This window comes from Hipposideros armiger, unplaced genomic scaffold (assembly GCF_001890085.2).
Source record: "Hipposideros armiger isolate ML-2016 unplaced genomic scaffold, ASM189008v1 scaffold_448, whole genome shotgun sequence".
Classification (NCBI taxonomy): domain Eukaryota; kingdom Metazoa; phylum Chordata; class Mammalia; order Chiroptera; family Hipposideridae; genus Hipposideros; species Hipposideros armiger.
The window spans coordinates 712,621-730,935 of NW_017731798.1; the positions used below are offsets into that span (position 1 = coordinate 712,621).

General features: G+C 33.0%; 1 protein-coding gene across 2 annotated transcripts in view; it reads left to right on the forward strand.

Annotated features, from left to right (window-relative positions):
* ALCAM (activated leukocyte cell adhesion molecule) overlaps window positions 1-11,866 on the forward strand; it is a 200,307-nt gene extending 188,441 nt beyond the window's left edge. For both annotated transcript variants that reach the window (XM_019665715.1, XM_019665714.1), the window contains one exon: window positions 11,751-11,866. In XM_019665715.1, coding sequence (XP_019521260.1) covers window positions 11,751-11,838 — 88 coding nt within the window. In that variant the 3' untranslated portion in view covers window positions 11,839-11,866. The remainder of the gene's footprint in view (window positions 1-11,750) is intronic.
* The last annotated feature ends 6,449 nt before the right edge of the window (window positions 11,867-18,315 follow it).

Consider the following 18,315-nt stretch of genomic DNA (forward strand, 5'->3'; position numbering starts at 1 on the left):
AAATTATATTTATTTTTACCACACCAAGTCAAAAATAATCAAAATAATATTAAAGGTTTTTGTTTGTTTGTTTGTTTTGGGGTTTTTTTTTTTTTATCTGCTAGGAAGCACATACTCTCAGTAACAAAACTGGAGAAATTCATAATAAAATCCATGTAAATCATTTATATACACTCAATGAATATCCCCTCCCCCACCAGCAACACTATTTTTGTTTCTATTTAGTACATTTCACAGTGGTTAACACTTAGCATATTTGTATAACTGTGTAACTTGGTGCATGGAAGCTGGAGCCAGGCTGCAGAAATTCCATTCCCGGCTTTGCTACTTACTGTGTGACCACAAACAAGTTTATTAGGCTCAACGTAAAACAGAGATATCCTAAGGCTACAATAATTTAATATCTATGCAGCACTTAGAACAGTGCTTGGCGCCTTGAGGCATTATAAGTGTGTTAGCAGTTATTATTTTGGAGAGTAAGATTAAAAAAAGAAAGAGTTTTGCTTTTCATTTACCATTTCTTATGGTTTTGTTTTGTAAACTTTAAAATACGAAATATAATTGGTGTGAAGTTACCCAACTCTTATTCTACAAATATATTCTACAAATATATTTTATGTTGTTCTTAAAAACCCCTGTTTTGTAATCCAAATTGTGAGCAGTAGTAGTTTTCCCCTGTACTGATATGCTGGAAGTTATGTGATTTGCCCGGAGTACCACTACTTCCAGAGAGAATTGTCATCACTCACTCCCTCTCAATTTTTTCTTCTTCTATTCGATACCACTCGATGAAATCACAGAAAGTACTCTCCACCCCTAGACACATAAACCCACGTAGGAAGTAATTATAATGAGAAATGGAAACCGTACCGTTTCTCGTTACACGTTTTGCCTGATTCTTTCAATCCCTAGCCATGAGGACCACGCTTTAGCTTTTCTCTGTATAATGTTTTTATAGCATTCAGGTGATATTTGCTTATGTTACACATGCAATTACATATGTTTTGATAAATGTATATACCTTTGTAACCATTACTTCAAATCACGATATAGAGCATTCCATCCTCCCAGCAAGTTCCCTCAGACTCCCTTCCTGTCTAACCCCACCATCCCTGTTCTCAAAGGCAGCCATTCTGCTGATTTTTATCACCCAGGTTTGCCTAATCTTGAACCTCATATAAGTGGAATTATACAGAAGGTGCTCCTTTGTGTCTGGGTTTTTTCAGTTAACAAAATATTCTGAGGTACATGTATTAATCATTTCATTTTTTTAAATTGCTGAGTAGGGTGCTATTGTTAGACTATATCACATTATTTTATTCTCTTGTTTATAGACATTTGCGTAGTTTCCAGTTTAGGCTATTCTATGGCTAAAATCAACATTCTTATGCAAATGTTTTGGTGGGCATATGTTTTCATTCTCTGAGGTAAATACCTTAGAAATGGAACTGCTAGGTCATGGGCTAGATATTTGTTCATGAGAAATTGCCAGACAGTTTTCCAAAGTATGTGTCCTCTGTGCAATTCCCACCAGCAGCGTATGAGAATTTCCGTTCTTCCATATCCTTGCCTAAATTTGGTGGTGTCATTCTGTTTAATTTTAGTCATTCTAAGAGGTGTGAAATATATATAATTTGGGGTTTACCTCGCATTCCCCTGAGACCTAATGATTTTAAGGTCCGTGTACTTATTGATCATCTTTTTTGTGTGCGATGACTATTCAAATCTTTGCCTATGATTTTATTGGTATGTGTTCTTTTGTAATTGATTTGTAACAGTCTTTTGCATATTCTGTATAAAAGTCTTTTGTCATAGATGTATTGTAAATATTTTGTCCTGGTCATTAGCTTGATTTTTCCTTTTCTTAGTGCTGTCTTTTGATGAGCAGAGGTTTTAATTTTGATGAAAACAACTTACAATTTTTTCCTATAAAGTTTAGTGCTTTTTATATCCACTCTACAAAATCTTTGCTTATTCCAAAGTGGCAAATACATTTTTTTCTGTGTCTTTTTCTAGAGGCTTCATTGTTTTAACTTTTACATTTAAAGATATGACATATATAAGATTTTGTGTGTGGTACATGATGAAGATGGTTTATTTATTTGCTTGTTTGTTTTTGCTTTAGCGCCATTTGCTCAAAAGATTGTCTTTTGGCCTTGGCACATTTGTAATAATAGTAATATAATGTGAGCCCTTCAACTTTGATATTCTGCTTGTATTAGCAATCTTGTTTCTTTGCATTTCCAAATAAATTTTAGTAACTTTTTAATTTTTACCATTTTTAAAAAAACGTTGAGGTTTATAATAACTTTAAATTTATAGATAATTAGGTAGATTTGAATCTTAAAAACCTTTAGTCTTCCAATCCATGAACATCTATATATTTCTTCATTTAGTTAAATTTTTTCTTAGCAGTATTTTATAACTTTTAATGCAGATATTTGACATGTCTTATAAAGTTTATTATTTTGCAGCTATTATAAATCAATTATTTTGTAATTTTTATTTTTCCATTCTTTATAGTTTCATGTGAAAATATGATTGTTTTGTTGAAATGTATGCAAACATCCTCTCAAATTTGTTAGTTCTATTAGTTGTTTTGTGAATTCCTTAAGATTTCTATGTAAACAGTTATTTCATCTGCAAATAGAGATAATTTTACATCTTCCCTTACATTCTGTATGTCTTTTATTTCTTTTTCTTGCTTTATTACACTCATAGAGACACACAGTATAATGTTGAATAGAAATGTTGAGAGCAGCCATCTTTACATGTCCCCAATCTTAGAGAAGGAGTTATTCAATATTTCACATTATATATGATGTTAGCGCTATGTTTTTCATATGTGCCTACCTGGGGTTAGCGAAACTGTAAGGTTAAGGGCACAGTCTGTAAGGTTAAGGGCCAAGTCTGTCCAAGATTTCTGACTCCAACTGCAAGGAGTTAGGATCCAAATATAAAGTGAGAGTGAAGAATCCACATAAGATTACCCTAACCTCTGGCACCAACTCAACTTGGGAGATTTCCCAAAACTACCTTCAGTTTTGACAATTTTCTAGAAATGTAGAACTCACTGAAAACTATTACACTCACAGTCATGTTCATTACAATTAAAGGATACATTAAATTGGCCAAGGGAAGGAAGTATAGGGCAGAATCTGGAAAGGTTCCAAATGTGAAGTTTCCTTTGTCCTCAGGGATGTGTTACTACTCCACTGGTACTGATGTGTGGCAAAAAACATGGAGTATTGACAATCTGAGAAGCTTACCTGAGCTTTGGTGTCCAGAGTTTTTATTGGGCCTTTATTATATGATTGATAAATTGTCTACGTGTTTGAACTCAGTCTTCAGCCTTTTCCTTCCCCAGAGGTCAAGCTGATATCACACGGCCAAAGCCACCCTAAATCATATGTTTGTTCTTTCCGGTGAGGCCAGCCCCCACCCTAAGACAATTGGGTATTGATGGCCCTAAACTGAGACACCCCCTCAGCATAAACTATCAGGTGTGATCCAAGAGACCTACAATAATAAGATGGCCACTTCTATCACTCAGAATATCCTATTTAGAGATTTCTCTCAGGAACTGAGGACAAAGGCCAGACTTCTTTTTGAGCAAGGCCAGATTCTTTATTACACAATGTCCTTTAACAGGTTAAAGAAATTTTTAATATTCCTAGTTTACTAAGAGTTTTTATCACAAATCATTGTTGAATTTTCTCAAATGCTCTTTATACATTACATTACATTACATCTATACCTATATTATTTCTACAAATACTCATATTTTTTTCTCATATTCTTTATTCTGAACAAATGGTAAATGACACTGATTGATTATTAAATGTTAAACCAGTCTTGCTTTCTTGGAATAAATCCCGCTCTACTATGTTGTATCATAATTTTTATATAGTGATGGATGCACTTTGCAACATTTTATTAAGAATTTTGTTTTGGTCTGAATTCATGAGGACTATTGGTGTGTAATTTTTTTTGTAATATCTCCCTAAAGTTTTGGTATTAGGGTAATGTGGAGTTAGTAAAATGGGTTGAAAAGAGTCCCATCCTCTTTAACTGAAAGAGTTTGTTAATTCCTTAAATGTTCGATATAATTTAGTAATGAAACCACATGGGCCTGGAGTTTTTCTTTAAGAGAAATTGCTTTAAAACAAAAATTATGATTTCAATTCTTTAATAGATATAAGGTTGCTTCTTCTTCAATAAATTTTGGTGAGTTTTTCAAGGAAAATATCCATTTCACTTAAGTTGTTGACAGTATGCAAAAAGGAAAGTTATCCATATGATTCCCTTATCTTTTTTTTGTCTGTGGGTTCTATAATGATAACACTCTGTTTTCTAATATTGTTACTTCTTATTTTGTTCTTTTATGTTGCTCAGTCTTTTTAGAGAGTTATCGATTTTCTTAATATTTTAAAAACTATTGCTTATTTTTAATTTTAATTATTTTTGCTCTTATCGTTACTATTTCCTTCTACTTATTTAGAGTTTAACTTGCTCTCCTTTCTCAAATTTCATAAATTAAAAGTTTAGATCATTGATGTTAGCCTTTCTTCTTTTATAACACAAGCATTTAAACTATAAATTTCAATCTACCCACTATGTTAACTACATTCCACAAACTTCATAATGTATTTTTATATTTATTCAGCTAAAAATATTTTAAATTCCCCTTTGTGGTTTCTTGTTTGGAGTCATATAACTAGAACTGTATTAAATTCCAAACATTTCTCTCTTAATTCTGTTTTGTTTAAACAACCTACTCTGTATGCTCTTAGACTTTTGAAATGCATCGAGATTTATTTATTTGTTTGTTTGTTTTTTGTTTGTTTGTTTATTGGCCTAGCATGCAGTTTTACAGTATTTCCTGGTGGATGTTACATGAACACTTAAAGAAATATATTTGGTGGTTGACGGGTACAGTATGCTATAGCTGTATATTAGGTTAAGTTACATAATAGTTTGTTTAAAAATCTCATCTTTAATTTTTTTTCAAATTATATAAAATCATTTTATATATAATTAAGAAGGTTATAGGCGTACCCTTCCAGTACTAGAGCTATCCAATTCTAGCTACTTCATCATGATCATGCATACTGAATTTTGGTCCATTTATCCTATCAGCTACTGAGAAAGGGTTATTAAATTCTCTAAGATTGTGTATCTGTCTATTTCTCCCTTTAGTTCTGTCAGTTTTTGCTTTATTCTTTCAGTAGATGCATACCCTTACAATTATTATAACTTTGTTAGGTCTTGAAACTATTAAAATTATGAGATGTCTCTCATTATCTTTGTAATATTGCTTGTGCTGAATTTTACATTGCCTGGTATTAATATAGACGCACCACTTTTACATGCTTACTGTTTACATGCACAGCTTTTTCTATCCTTTTATTTTTAATTATCTATCTCTTTATTTTTAAAGTGTATCTCACATGTGGCAAAGCTGACCAAACTATGTCTTCTAGCCTCTGCCTTATTTTATAAATAAAGGCTTATGGTACCACAGTCATGCCCATTTCTTCACATACTGCCTGTGTTGTTTCACTTTACAATGCCAGAGTTGAAGGGTTGGAACAAAAACCATATGGACTGCAAGCCTAAAATATTTACTACCTGGACCTTTCAGATGAAATTTAACTCCTACTATAGAGCATGTAGTTGTCTTGTTTAGTGTAGTCTAACAATCTCTAACATTTAATTGGAGAATTTAGCCAAGTTACATTTAACTTAATTATTAATATAGTTAACATTTAAGACCACCGTCTCCCTATTTGTTTTCTAGTTGTCTTCTGTTCCTCTTTTCCTGCTTTCAAGTTACTCAAATAAGTTTTAGTATTACTTTTTAATTTCTATACTGGCCTCTTTGTATTCTTTTATTGTGGGCGCTCCAAGATTACAATAAAAACTCTTAATTTATAACATCTACTTGTGTAATAATCTAAAACTTTCAAACCATTATAATTTCATCTAACCTCCTCCATACCATTGTAGTGTGAGCTTCATAATATATGCAGTTGTAGTGGCTATGTCAACAATAGCAAAAAGGATATAGGAGGTTAAATTAAATAATGTTTCAAGAGTCTTTTATATAATGCTATACATAGATATAGCATTAAATGGGTTTTTTTGTAAAAAAAATTTTAAATCATTATATTTTACTATAGAAATATGATCTGTATTTATTCTTTCTTGTACATCTGAGTTTCCATCTAGTATAATTTCCCTTCAACCAAAGAACTTCCTTTAATATTTCTTTCAGCACAGGTCTGCTAGTGATGATTTCTCCCAGTTTTCTTTCATTCAATTTAATGTCTTTATTTTGCCTTTAATGAAAGGGCTGTTTATTGGACATAAAATTCTGGCTTGAGAGATTTTTCTTTCAGCATATTAAAGATGCTTAATTATATCTGGTATACATTTTTTTCCTAATGAGACACCAGCTGTTATTTATGTCATTGTTCCCCTGAATGAGTTTTATGTGGCTACTTTCATGTCCTTCTCTTAATATTTGCTTTTGATTAGTTTGCTTATGATGTACTTAGGTGTGTTTTTCTTTGTATCATTCTTGCTTGGGAGTTGCTGAGCACTTTAGATCTGCAAGTTAATGGACATCAATAAATATGGGAATATTGTTATTGTTTCTTTAAATATATTTTCTGCCCCATTCTCTTTGGCTTCTTCTACTTGGACTCCAATTACACATACATTAGACTGCTCAATACTGTCCCACATGTCACTGAGGATCTGGTTTTTTTTTCCCTATCATCGTTCTTTTTTGTGGAATGTATAATTTGTTATATTATTGCCCTTAAGTTTACTGAGGATTTTTTTTTCTCATGTCCAATCTGATAAGACAATTTACTGAATTGTTCATTTTTAATATTGTAGTTTCAAGTGGGAGGATTATTTTTGTTTACATTTTTGTGCTGAGATTTCTATCTGTTTCTCACTGTTGCTGTATTTTTCTCTAAGTCTTTGAACATGTGATGTCATAACTGATTTAAAGTTCTTACCTTCTATTTATAAAGGCTGTGTCATCCAAAGACATTCTCTGTAATTTGTGTTGCATTTTCCTATTCTTCATATGTATAGTAACTTTCTTATTATATACTAGTCTTTTGGGGCTGATATGTTGTAGAGATTCTAGTTTCTACTATGTTCTTCTAAAGGATATGGATTATTTTCATAGCAGGCAATTATGTTATGAGCTGGTTTTCTTGATCTTGCAAAGGTTACTTTTACATATATGGTACATCTATCTTAGGGGGAAAGCTGAATATCAACACATAGTCTTTACCTGACTTTTCTGGGATTTTAATAGAAAGACTGATATATTTGCCAAGAACTTCTGGCTTAGCGACCTTAGCTCCAAACTCTGTTTCCCTGTGTGGGTGGTAGCTAAACTCTATGTCAAGTCTTAGGCTTTCCAGCTGTTGCTTTCTGCTGAGTTATGTGAAATTTCTCACACATATGCAGTTTAGGAATCATCCAAGGGAGTCATTATATTTTACCCACAAATTTGAGGTCCTCACCACTGTATGGCCTTCTCCTTTCTGAGATTTCCCCCCTTGATTTTCTGCTTTTGTTCTAGCTAGCCTACGTCTCTCCATCTGGGAAGTGCTCTCAGAGGAAGTATTATGTAAAAATAGAGCTCACTCAGTTTAAGGTCAAATTCCCTTCATTTTCTACTTTCTTTTTGTCACTCTCAAGTACAACTAGTTTATTATGTATTTTTCTGAGAGTTTATAATTGTGACAAAAGTAAGGATTAACAAAATACAAGTTTTAAAATATCATTACTAATACCAGACCTTCTTATAATCTATGCTTTATTTCAAAGTTGTGATATCATTATGTCCTCAACCTTAATATTTGACCCACACAGGTCAAAGCAGGTTGAAAAAAAATCAATATTGAAAAATTTATTTATTAAATTACTAAATTATTTTTTTATATTTTTTAGAATATGCCTAAAGAACATTGACACTTTTATTTGTCTCTCTCTAGTGACTCCAAACAAGTTGGAATTTTTACTTTAGGGGCAAAAAATAGTAGTTAATGAAGCGAGTTTGAAAGAAAAAAAGAGAAAGGGAGACAGTGACAGGATCAGTAGAGGGAAAAGGAATGGAGGAAAAATCAGACGGGTGAGAGAAGGCAAGGAGATTAAAAGAAAGAAAATGAGTGAAGAGACTTTGAGAATCATGTGGCTTTCCTTGATTGCTACAATATCTTACTTATTTTTCGAAATTATAGTTTATAATTTATTAAAATGTAGTATATGTTGAAATATATGGTTAGGAGCTATTAGAATAATCAAGGTTCATGTTTATGCATATAATTTTGTGCAGTTTTATCTGAAAAGATTGGAGTAAGATATAAGTCAGGCTCTGTCATTCAATGTAGTATCCTCTCTGTTTTACCTGTCTGTCAAAAAGCAGCTGGGTAGTATGAATTTCATATTGGTGAAAAGTAATACCATAAGGAACAGTAGAAGGCAATAGATATGAACACAAACTGCAGATTAACACATATTTTTTGCCATATGCATTATATACTATATATTCTTACAATTAAGTAAGCTAGAGAAAAAAATGTTACTGAGAAAATCATAATGAAGAGAAAATACATTTACAGTAAGGTCAGTTAGTTCAATTCAGTAAAAGAAATCTCTTCGGGATGCCTACCATATTCAGTACAGTGGATAACGTAGAAATAAAACATTGTCCTTATTCTTATGGAGCTTATGCTCAAGTCAAGAAGACTAAAGAGACTGGCCACATCTTGAAGTGTCATGAGACAGATAGGTAGGGACTCTCTAAAGAAAAGAGCTGGATCTCTATATTTAATGCCTAAAGAAAGTGAGACATTCCAGAATCTTAATCAGAAGCCTTGGAAGGCCTTGTCTTAAGAATAGGGGCAAAGGAGAAGAAGATTGAATCTTACTAAAACTTCAGCTGAATCTCAACCTAGCTCAAGCCCTGGTGAACTGGAGTCATCAGTTCCTCACCCTATCTGCTTAAGAAGGAAAAATGGGAACCTTATCTGATGGAAAATAACATTGTATGAAGTCTCTACAGTTCATTTATAGATGGTATCATGAAAATAAACAGGACTAGATATGCATAGAGTCAAGAAAATGCAATCAGTTATGAAAAGAAAAAGTAGACAAACAGACATGCATGATTTGGATCCTGCAGTTAACAGACAAGAACATTAAAATTACTATCAAGGGAGATCAATGAAATAGAGAATTGAAATGTAATTCTAAATATTTTAAAATCAAATTGACATTTCAGACCTGAAAAATATAATATTAAAAAAAAGAAGTCTTTGATGGGTGAATTTAAGAACAGATTGGCCACAGCAGAACATGAGAGAAGTGAACTGTAATGCAGATCTGTGGAAAGCATCCGGATAGAAGCACCAAGAGGAAAAAGAAGAGATACAACACATAAAAGCAGAAGAGACATAGAAAACACACAAAAAATCTAGCTTATATATAAGTGAAATCCCAGAAAGAACAAAGAGCAAGAATGCCCATCACTAATAATATAATTAAATTAATTGTATTTATTAAATACAAATATTTAGTAATATAAATTAAAATAAATAAATATTTATTAAATATAAATATTTATTAATATAAATTTAAATAAATAAATAAATAAATCATGATTTATTCATCCAATGGCAAGCTATACAGCAATGAGAATAAAAAACCTACAACTACCTGCAAACTTATACACGAATGTCACAAACATAAGGTTGAGTTTAAATAAAAAGCAGGCAGAAATGAATGCATGTGGTATATTTCAATTTATATACAAATTACAAGAACAGGTAAAACTATTCTGTGAAAATTTAAGATTGGATAACCTTTGTGACATGGTAGAGACTGGACAAAAACACCATGTTGTACTTCTGGGTCTGCAACTGTTCTGTTTCTTGAGCTGGGTGCAGGTTACTTTCATGCATCCAGTTTTTGAAAATTCATTGAATTGTACTGTTATAATAAGTGCATTATCTTGTATGGATAGTATTCTTCAACAAAGCAAATTTTAAAAGCATTCATCAATTTATAGAAAGTACTGGTCTACCTCCTCACAATTCACTGTTGAGTTTCCTAAGACTTTATTAGCTATTAGTTATGTAACTTATTAGCAAAAGAGACTAGACCTCAAATCATCTGTGATATATAATGTAATATATAATGTAGATGGAGCACTCATGTGTGTGTGTGTGTGTGTGTGTGTGTGTGTGTGTGTGTATGTATTGAGAAAGAGAGAGATACCATCTACATTCTTTTATTTGCCTGGAAAATATATATGATAAAAGAAGGTGTCATTCACTGTGATGTACCATTTTAGTACAAGATAGAAAATATTTATGTGCTAATATGTTATAACTCAAGACATAGAATAAAACAACATGGCCTCATTTACATTTTTAAATATCTTCCTTGTAAAATGCTGTCACATATGATAGGACTTAATCATGTTGGCAGAGTTTGAGGTTGCTGTCCTGCCTTATGCATGGATTTAGAAGGCTGTAGTTTAAGCTAAATTAAGAATTTTTGATTCACAAATTAAATTAATGCTACATATAATGAATGTCTTAGTTTGAATGAAATATATGTCTTTATCTTAATTGGATATATGTCATACACCACCACAACCCTCTTTCTAGTAAAGTTGTGATTCTTAGCAAATGAGTTAAGGAATTCTATTTAAAGCATAGAAATACTTTCAAGGAAAGTGGAGTTTTCTCCAGATTCCTTAACCAAGAAACACATTTGGGGTTATACCATTTACTAAAAGTAGAATTCCTAGGAATTATATGGAAATAATAATTTGAAATACCATAGTGCTGTGGTTACCGTGATGTGCTTACAACAGGGGGTAAGTGAGTTAGTTAGGGAAGGAGGGAAGGAAGATTGCAAATAAAGCCATGTGCAACCATGATAGCCACTGGGGCAGTGGTTCTCTAACTTTAGCATGCAGCAGAACCGCTAGGAGGTCTTGTTTATCATATATTGCATGCCCCATCCCCAGAGTTTCTGTTTCCATAGTTCGATTGCTGGACCTCAGAATGTGCGCTTCTGTCAAGTTCCTGGGTGTTACTGATACTGCTGATCTGGGACCACGATTTGAGAACCACTACATTAGAGCTGCTTTAGCTTCTGCTGCCAATCTGCTATCATAAGTTTGGGTCTCTTTCTAACATTGCTTTTGATTTATTCCATAAGACAGAATCCACAAAGATTCAGGTGATTGGCTCAACCTGGATGCGTAAAGGGAATGCCAAAAAGGGAAAGGCCCTAATGAAACTCCCTCAGAAAATTTTTGTAGAAAGAATTTGCCCAGAATGAAAATTTTGACTATTAAATGATAATAATTACTTTCTAGAAAGTGGAGAGAAAAAGAACCCAGCCCAAAACATGATGCAACGAAGTATGTGTTCAAAACAATGGATTTCTTATTCTCTTAGCATATATTTAATACAACCCACTATTTAGGTGATTTCATTGGAATGGGTTGTGTTACCAATCAAGGCTCACAGATGTGCAGGTGTTCACCCTAGTTAATGGTTTGCCTGCATTAGATGTAAAACATCTGCTTTACAATAATACATGAATGTGAACCCTAAATTAAAATAAGAATGTGTATGTGTATATGTGTGTGTGTGTGTGTGTGTGTGTGTCAGTGTAATAATGTTTATTTCATTCATTTATAGGACTGCATCAAAACATGTAAACAAGGACCTTGGTAATCTGGAAGAAAATAAAAAGTTAGAAGAAAACAATCACAAAACAGAAGCCTAAGAGAGAAACTGTTCTAGTTATTGTCCAGGTGAGCAGACTGTGTGAGGTTTATGGAAATAATTCCCCTTGAAAGTATGAAAACTCCTAAGAAATGAAAGGGAAAGCTTTGACATTAAGATGCTTCATAATTGTAGCTTTTGAAACAGGAAGATAGTTTTTCAAAAACAACTTTGTTAACTCTGAAAGGTGTTCTCAGAAGAATGCAATCTCAACAGTTTCCCTATCTTCCAAACAATAATTATTGCCTGAATAATTAAAATCATTTTTGAGATTTTAACATTCAATTAGCATTTTGTATTCTAACGCCAAAAATGTTCCTGAGTGCAAATAAGCTTAATTTTATAAATTGATATTTTTATTTGATGAGAGCTGATTCTAATACTTTACATTTATATTTAAAAACAATTATGAGAATAATTTTAAAATATAAAATTTTAATCCAAGGATTTATGATACTTAAAAGTGTCAGAGTACTTATTCAGCCATTTCCCAAACCATTTCAATGAACAGGTGAACAAATTTATGTGTGTACTCACACATACAGATACACACACACACTTTTGCAGTTAGTGTGTATATTATATAGTATATGTGTATGTATATATGTACCTGTACAGGCACACATATGTATGTGTATAATGTACATACCAATGTCATATAAATTGAATATATTTATATATAATAACAATATGAGTGTGATTTTAAGACTAAGAGGTGTGTTTCCATGGCATTGCCACTTGCGATTGGAACTTTTATTTATGTTCTCATGAGCCAGCCCAACAGAGAAGCCATTTGGACAAATTATTTTGTGTATCCTTGAGAATAACTGTTACTGTAGCTTACTCATCTAAAGGTAAAATCCCCAAGAGCTATAATAGAACTTTGGTTCATAATAAGTAAACTACAAGTCGCAATTTGAGTAGGTTGCCAGAGTGAACCCCATAGAGAAGATATGGGGCATGGGAAAGAATTGTAATTGGAAGGATGCACACAGGAAAGAAAAATGGAGTATTTCAAATAAGGCATTTTTAAAATCTGCAAAACCAAGATCTGAAACTGGGTGAAAGAAGTAAGGACAGGGTTTCTTCCCCTATCTTGCCTTCCATTGGAAGCCAAGTAGGCAGCATTTTCACCTGTTGTTTGGGTTTCTTTTTCTCTAGGGTTTATTCCTCAATCTTTCATAAACATAGATTTTATGTTCTGTTTTCTTTAAAATTCGATAGAGTAAATCCTCAAGCAAAAATTGAGCTTGAAGACAAAGGCCCACAAAACCGTGTGATTTGAAGGAATAAGTGTATTCTTTAACCTGAAGAGAAACAGAATGAAATATTTTCCTGAAAAAAAAAACAACCTTATAATCTCCATGTGAATTAAGCAATTTTCATAAAAATAAACACTCTCAACAATTTCAAAAAATTATTTGTAGAAGGGCCACAGCAATGCCTGGGATTACAGATGGGTTCAGGGACAATGGAGTTTTATGAAAGGCTCCCATAATGTAATTCCTGCCACTGTTAGTACAAAGCATCTGTTGATGGTGAAAATTTATTGCTATGGTAACTTACTAAATTATGGTTTTTTTCATAATTTCAGAGAAAAAAAACTATATAGGCCAATCGAAGCATGAACGTGGATTGTATTTAAGACATATACAAAGACATTGACAGCAATTCATGGTTCAAGTACTAAGCAGTTCATTCTACCAAGCTGTCGCGGGATTTTAGAGAATTATCTCAAGTCAAACAATGAAATGAAATTACAAACAATAACAACAAGTTTTGGCAGCCATGATGATAGTTCATATGTTGTGTTTGGTTTGATTTTTTTTTTTTCTGTAAATGTCTGCACTGAGGATTTCCTTTTGGTTTGCCTCTTATGTAAATTTTTTACGTAGCTATTTTTATACACTGTAAGCTTTGTTCTGGGAGTTGCTGTTAATCTGATGTACAATGTAATGTTTTTATTTCAGTTGTTTATATGGATAATCTGAGCAGGTACATTTCTGACTGATTGCTATCAGTAATGCCCTCAAACTTTCTTACAAGCACCTAAATCCCAAAGGTGGCAGCTTGTGGAGACTGGGGACACACACATTGCCCTATGAAAAGTGTGATTTTTTATCACGAGATGGGGAGGCAGAGTCAGACTGATAAGCACCAGACGAGCTGATTCTGTGTATGGACCGCCAGCTGACTCTCAGAAGTAAACCACACACATATGGACACACATACATAATAATGGTACTTACTCCCAAACTGACAATTTTGCCTGTGCTGTAAAAAACAGTAACGGAATTTGGGTAGCACTTACCTTTAGAGACACCTGCTAGTAAATTATTTTTTGTCAGAGAAAAAAATGATAATAATCTGTGAGAGACAGTATGGAAAAAATCATGGATAACGTTTCCATTTTCATAAATCATGATGTAAATCACTGTAATTAAAAATTGGTGTGAAATCCTTTGGGTTATCCACTGCCTTAAAATTATACCTATTTCCTTTAAAAAATATATATATCAGTCAGAATTGGAGATTTTTAACAGTGGTCATTATCAAAGCTGTGTTATTTTCCACAGAATATAGAATATATATTTTTTTCGTGTGTGTTTTTGTTAACTACGCTAAGATATTGAATGCACCTTGAGATAATTTAGTGTTTTTAACTGGTACATAATTTATCAAGCAGTACATAAAAGTGTAATAATAAAATGTCTATGTATCTTTAGTTACATTTAAATTTGTAACTTTATAAACATGTTTTATGCTTGAGGAACTTTTTAGGGTGGTAGTATAAATGGGAACTTTTTGCAGTAGACTGGATATGAGCCAATAGCTACTTGTAACTAGACTTTTAAACTTTGTTCTTTCAAGTAGAAGCCTCGTTTCTGGGAGAATACTGCACAGCCATTCTCATCCCAGGATTTACATAACTTTATAGAAAAAAAAATGAACATCAGATTTCCAGGTATAGAACTGTGTTCTTTGGGAAGAAAAGGAAAACTGGTGTTTGTTTTTTTAGACTGATGGAATAAAACATTATGAAGGCAATGAAAAATAAATTAAAGATTAAAATCAGGTGGAGATTAAGAATAATATTTTGCCACTTCTGCATTATTTAGAAACACATGTTATTGTACATTTGTAAACCATTTACTGTCTGGGCAATAGTGACTCAGTTTAATAAAAGCTTCCTGTAGTGCATTGGTATGAATTAAATGCATAAAATATCCTATTAGACTCGATGTTGTGTAAAATACTACGGGGAAAAGAAAATATGTTATTTTTGCCTCTAAACTTTGATTTATTGAAGTTTTATTTGGCAGGAAAAAAAATTCAATCTTGGTCAATATTTAAACCAAAGTGAAAGGGGAGAAACCAAAGTTATTTGTTTTGCATGGCTAAGCCATTCTGTTATCTCTGTAAATACTGTGATTTCTTTTTTTTTCTTTTCTCTTTAGGATTTTGTTAAAGAAATTCTAAAATTTATAAACACCTGCTATCCACAATAAACCATGAACACTACAATGAAATCACTTCCATATAAATACTTTTGCTTTTATTCTTTTGGTGTAGGACAAAGGTTCAAAGTCTAACTCCTAAGATTTATTTGCAGAAAGAAGCAGTGACAATAGAGAGGGTTATACTACAATTATTTCTTGGCTTCCACTGGCTATGGTTAGCTAAGTCCAAAAACAGCTGTCAGAACCTAGAGAGCAGAACATTCAAAACTCAGAGGTCTGGACAGAAAGCAGAAAGTTTGCCAGGGAAAAGGGAACGCATTATTACTATTGAATCACTGTCTGGGTAGAAAAGGAAAGCTCATTTGTGTAATGGCAGAGATATGTACAGCAAGGCTAGGAAGGAAGACCATGCACAATCCTTAACCTCCGAGGCTGCGTCTCTCCAGGTTGACTCTTTGGCAACAGAAGGCAAGTTTGTCCAGTTCAAGCTTCACTTCTAATCTGTGATTACAGGAATTGTATGTGGAAATGGATTAACATACCGGTCTATGCCTAAAAGATAATAAAACTGAAATATGTCTTCACGTATCTCTCACAGCTGTCTGCCTTTTGTCTGAACGAGGATGCTTATGTATAGAAAGTAGTTGTCTTTATGAAAGAGTAGAAAACTCACTGTGACTCTCCATCTCTCTGGAGAGAAAATGCAGCCAAATGAAATTGTCCGTGCCTTTCTAGGATGTCATCTGGGCCACCTTAGCGAGTCCTAGATTTCACCTGTGATTGGTTCTATGATGTGTGTGCCTCTGTCTTCAGTGGTAAGATGATACTTATTGTGGGTGTTCCATGTGGCTGTCCTAGGAACTTAGTTAAGAGGACACCCTCCTATTTCTTCACTTCCACCATTCACAAGGCACCATTCAGTTCACCATTTGGAATTACCTAGGCATGAACTTTCATAGAAATGCTTTCCCTTCAAAATAAGGTAAGACCAGCTGTGTACCTCAGGGAAAGAAACTCATATTTATCGAGCCCATACTATGTGCTAAGACCGTCCACACATTATCTTATTTAATCCTTAAAAGTTATAAATAGTATTAAATATCCCCCATTAATAGCTGAAAACTAAGGTTTAGTGAGATTCCAAAGCTCCCAAGTGCATTTAGCTTCTAAGTCGGGGTAAGCTGGTACCCAGCCATCTTGACTCTAAGGGCCATCTTGCCCTGTCCTACTCTAGTTTCCAGATTTCTTTAATAAAGAAAGTCTCCTTTTCATAACATGTAAAATGGGGAAATATTAATTGACACATGAACTGGTTATACCATCTATAAAGGATTATTCTAAGATGTTCAAATTACATAATAGGCCAATATTATATAATTTTTCAACTGTATTTGGATGATTATATATTTTATTAAACATTAAATATATATACTTATATATGTATATGTTTAAAACACATGTGTTTAAAAATGTGATGTGACATATGTATGATACATTTTTAAACATACATATATTCTAACTTACACTAAGTGCCTATTGTGAGACAGGCACCATATTGATGTGTTATTTACACTACTTCATTTGAATCCACTCAACATTCTGTTACAGGAGGCATTATCTGTATTTTACTAGTAAAGGTAACGTAAATAACTGTCTACAATCACAGACACGGGAGGTGGTTAAGCTGGGGCCTATGCTCAAGATGCCAAAGTCCAAGTTCTATTCACTATTTTGTTTACCTCCCCCCCAACACACACACACTATAAGAATACACACCTATTTATGCTTGGAGAAGCCACTAAAAAGATTTGCATTGAATAATTTGTTTGATCATCTTAGTAACTAATGTGATTCATATTCAAAGAAATATGTGAAACTGCAAATTATTATATGAGTATTAGCTTTTATTATATGTCTAAGGAATCAAATGGAATAACTGCTATTAAAAAAATCAGTGCAGTAGATTTGGCTCTAGAAATATCATACTTTAACTATAAAAATACTTCAGTTAAACATAGAAAGTCTATTTCTCGTCTGAGCTTCTTAATAAAAGCATTTTTAAAATGTGCTGTATTTGGGAAACATAAAGTCAGAAAACTGGAGTTCATTTTTTCCCACCATGCTTTCTTCACCTATTCATGATTCTTATTCTAATCCAATGTCTCGTTCTTCCCCAAATCTGCCCCTCTCTCGTGTTTCCTTGTAAATACTTCTCAAATGTACAAATATCCATTGAAAAATGAACACACAGCCATACAATGCCAAGAGCTAATTCCATTTTCAAATTTTCTGTCTTATCCCTTGTCACTAGCTAGCTCTGGAAGAAGTTTTACTTGTGATGGCCAAGCAGCTGAATGAAAGAGAGAAAAGATATTCAAATATAGGTACATAAAAGTGTATGCATGTGTACTAGCAGGCACATGCAAGGGCGTGGGCGTGCACACACACATTGTGGACTATTTTACCCCACTTTCCTTATCAGAAAAGGAATTGCTTGAAGAACTACAAAATATTTGTGAAATAGGGAGCAGCTCTGGGGTGAAAATATTCATGGTACTTTGACATGAAGCATTCATAAGTGTAACAAACAGGCACCATAACACATACTAGACTCAATAGTTGCAATGAAATTTGTGTGAGTAAACGTAATTGTATAAACTCTGAGCTGCCAGGAGAAAAATGAGGGCCTCAACATTATAGAAGCTCAAAATAAATTATTAGATCTTTTGAGAAAATGTGTTATCAGCAGAGGCTGTGGTCTCCAGATGGTACAGCATGTGATAAAATGTTCCTTTGGAAGCTTGACCACTACTCAGTTTAGACTATTTGTAAGATAATCAAAAGTAAACATATACTTTTCCCATAAATATTTTCTTTCTGATTATACTTTTCCAGGTAGGACAGGATAAATCGAGCTTCGATTAATATTTTAAATTGATGGCTTGATTTAGATACCATCTGCATGTTCACATCCACAGAAATAATAGTAGAAATTTGGGCCACCCTTTACAATTCTT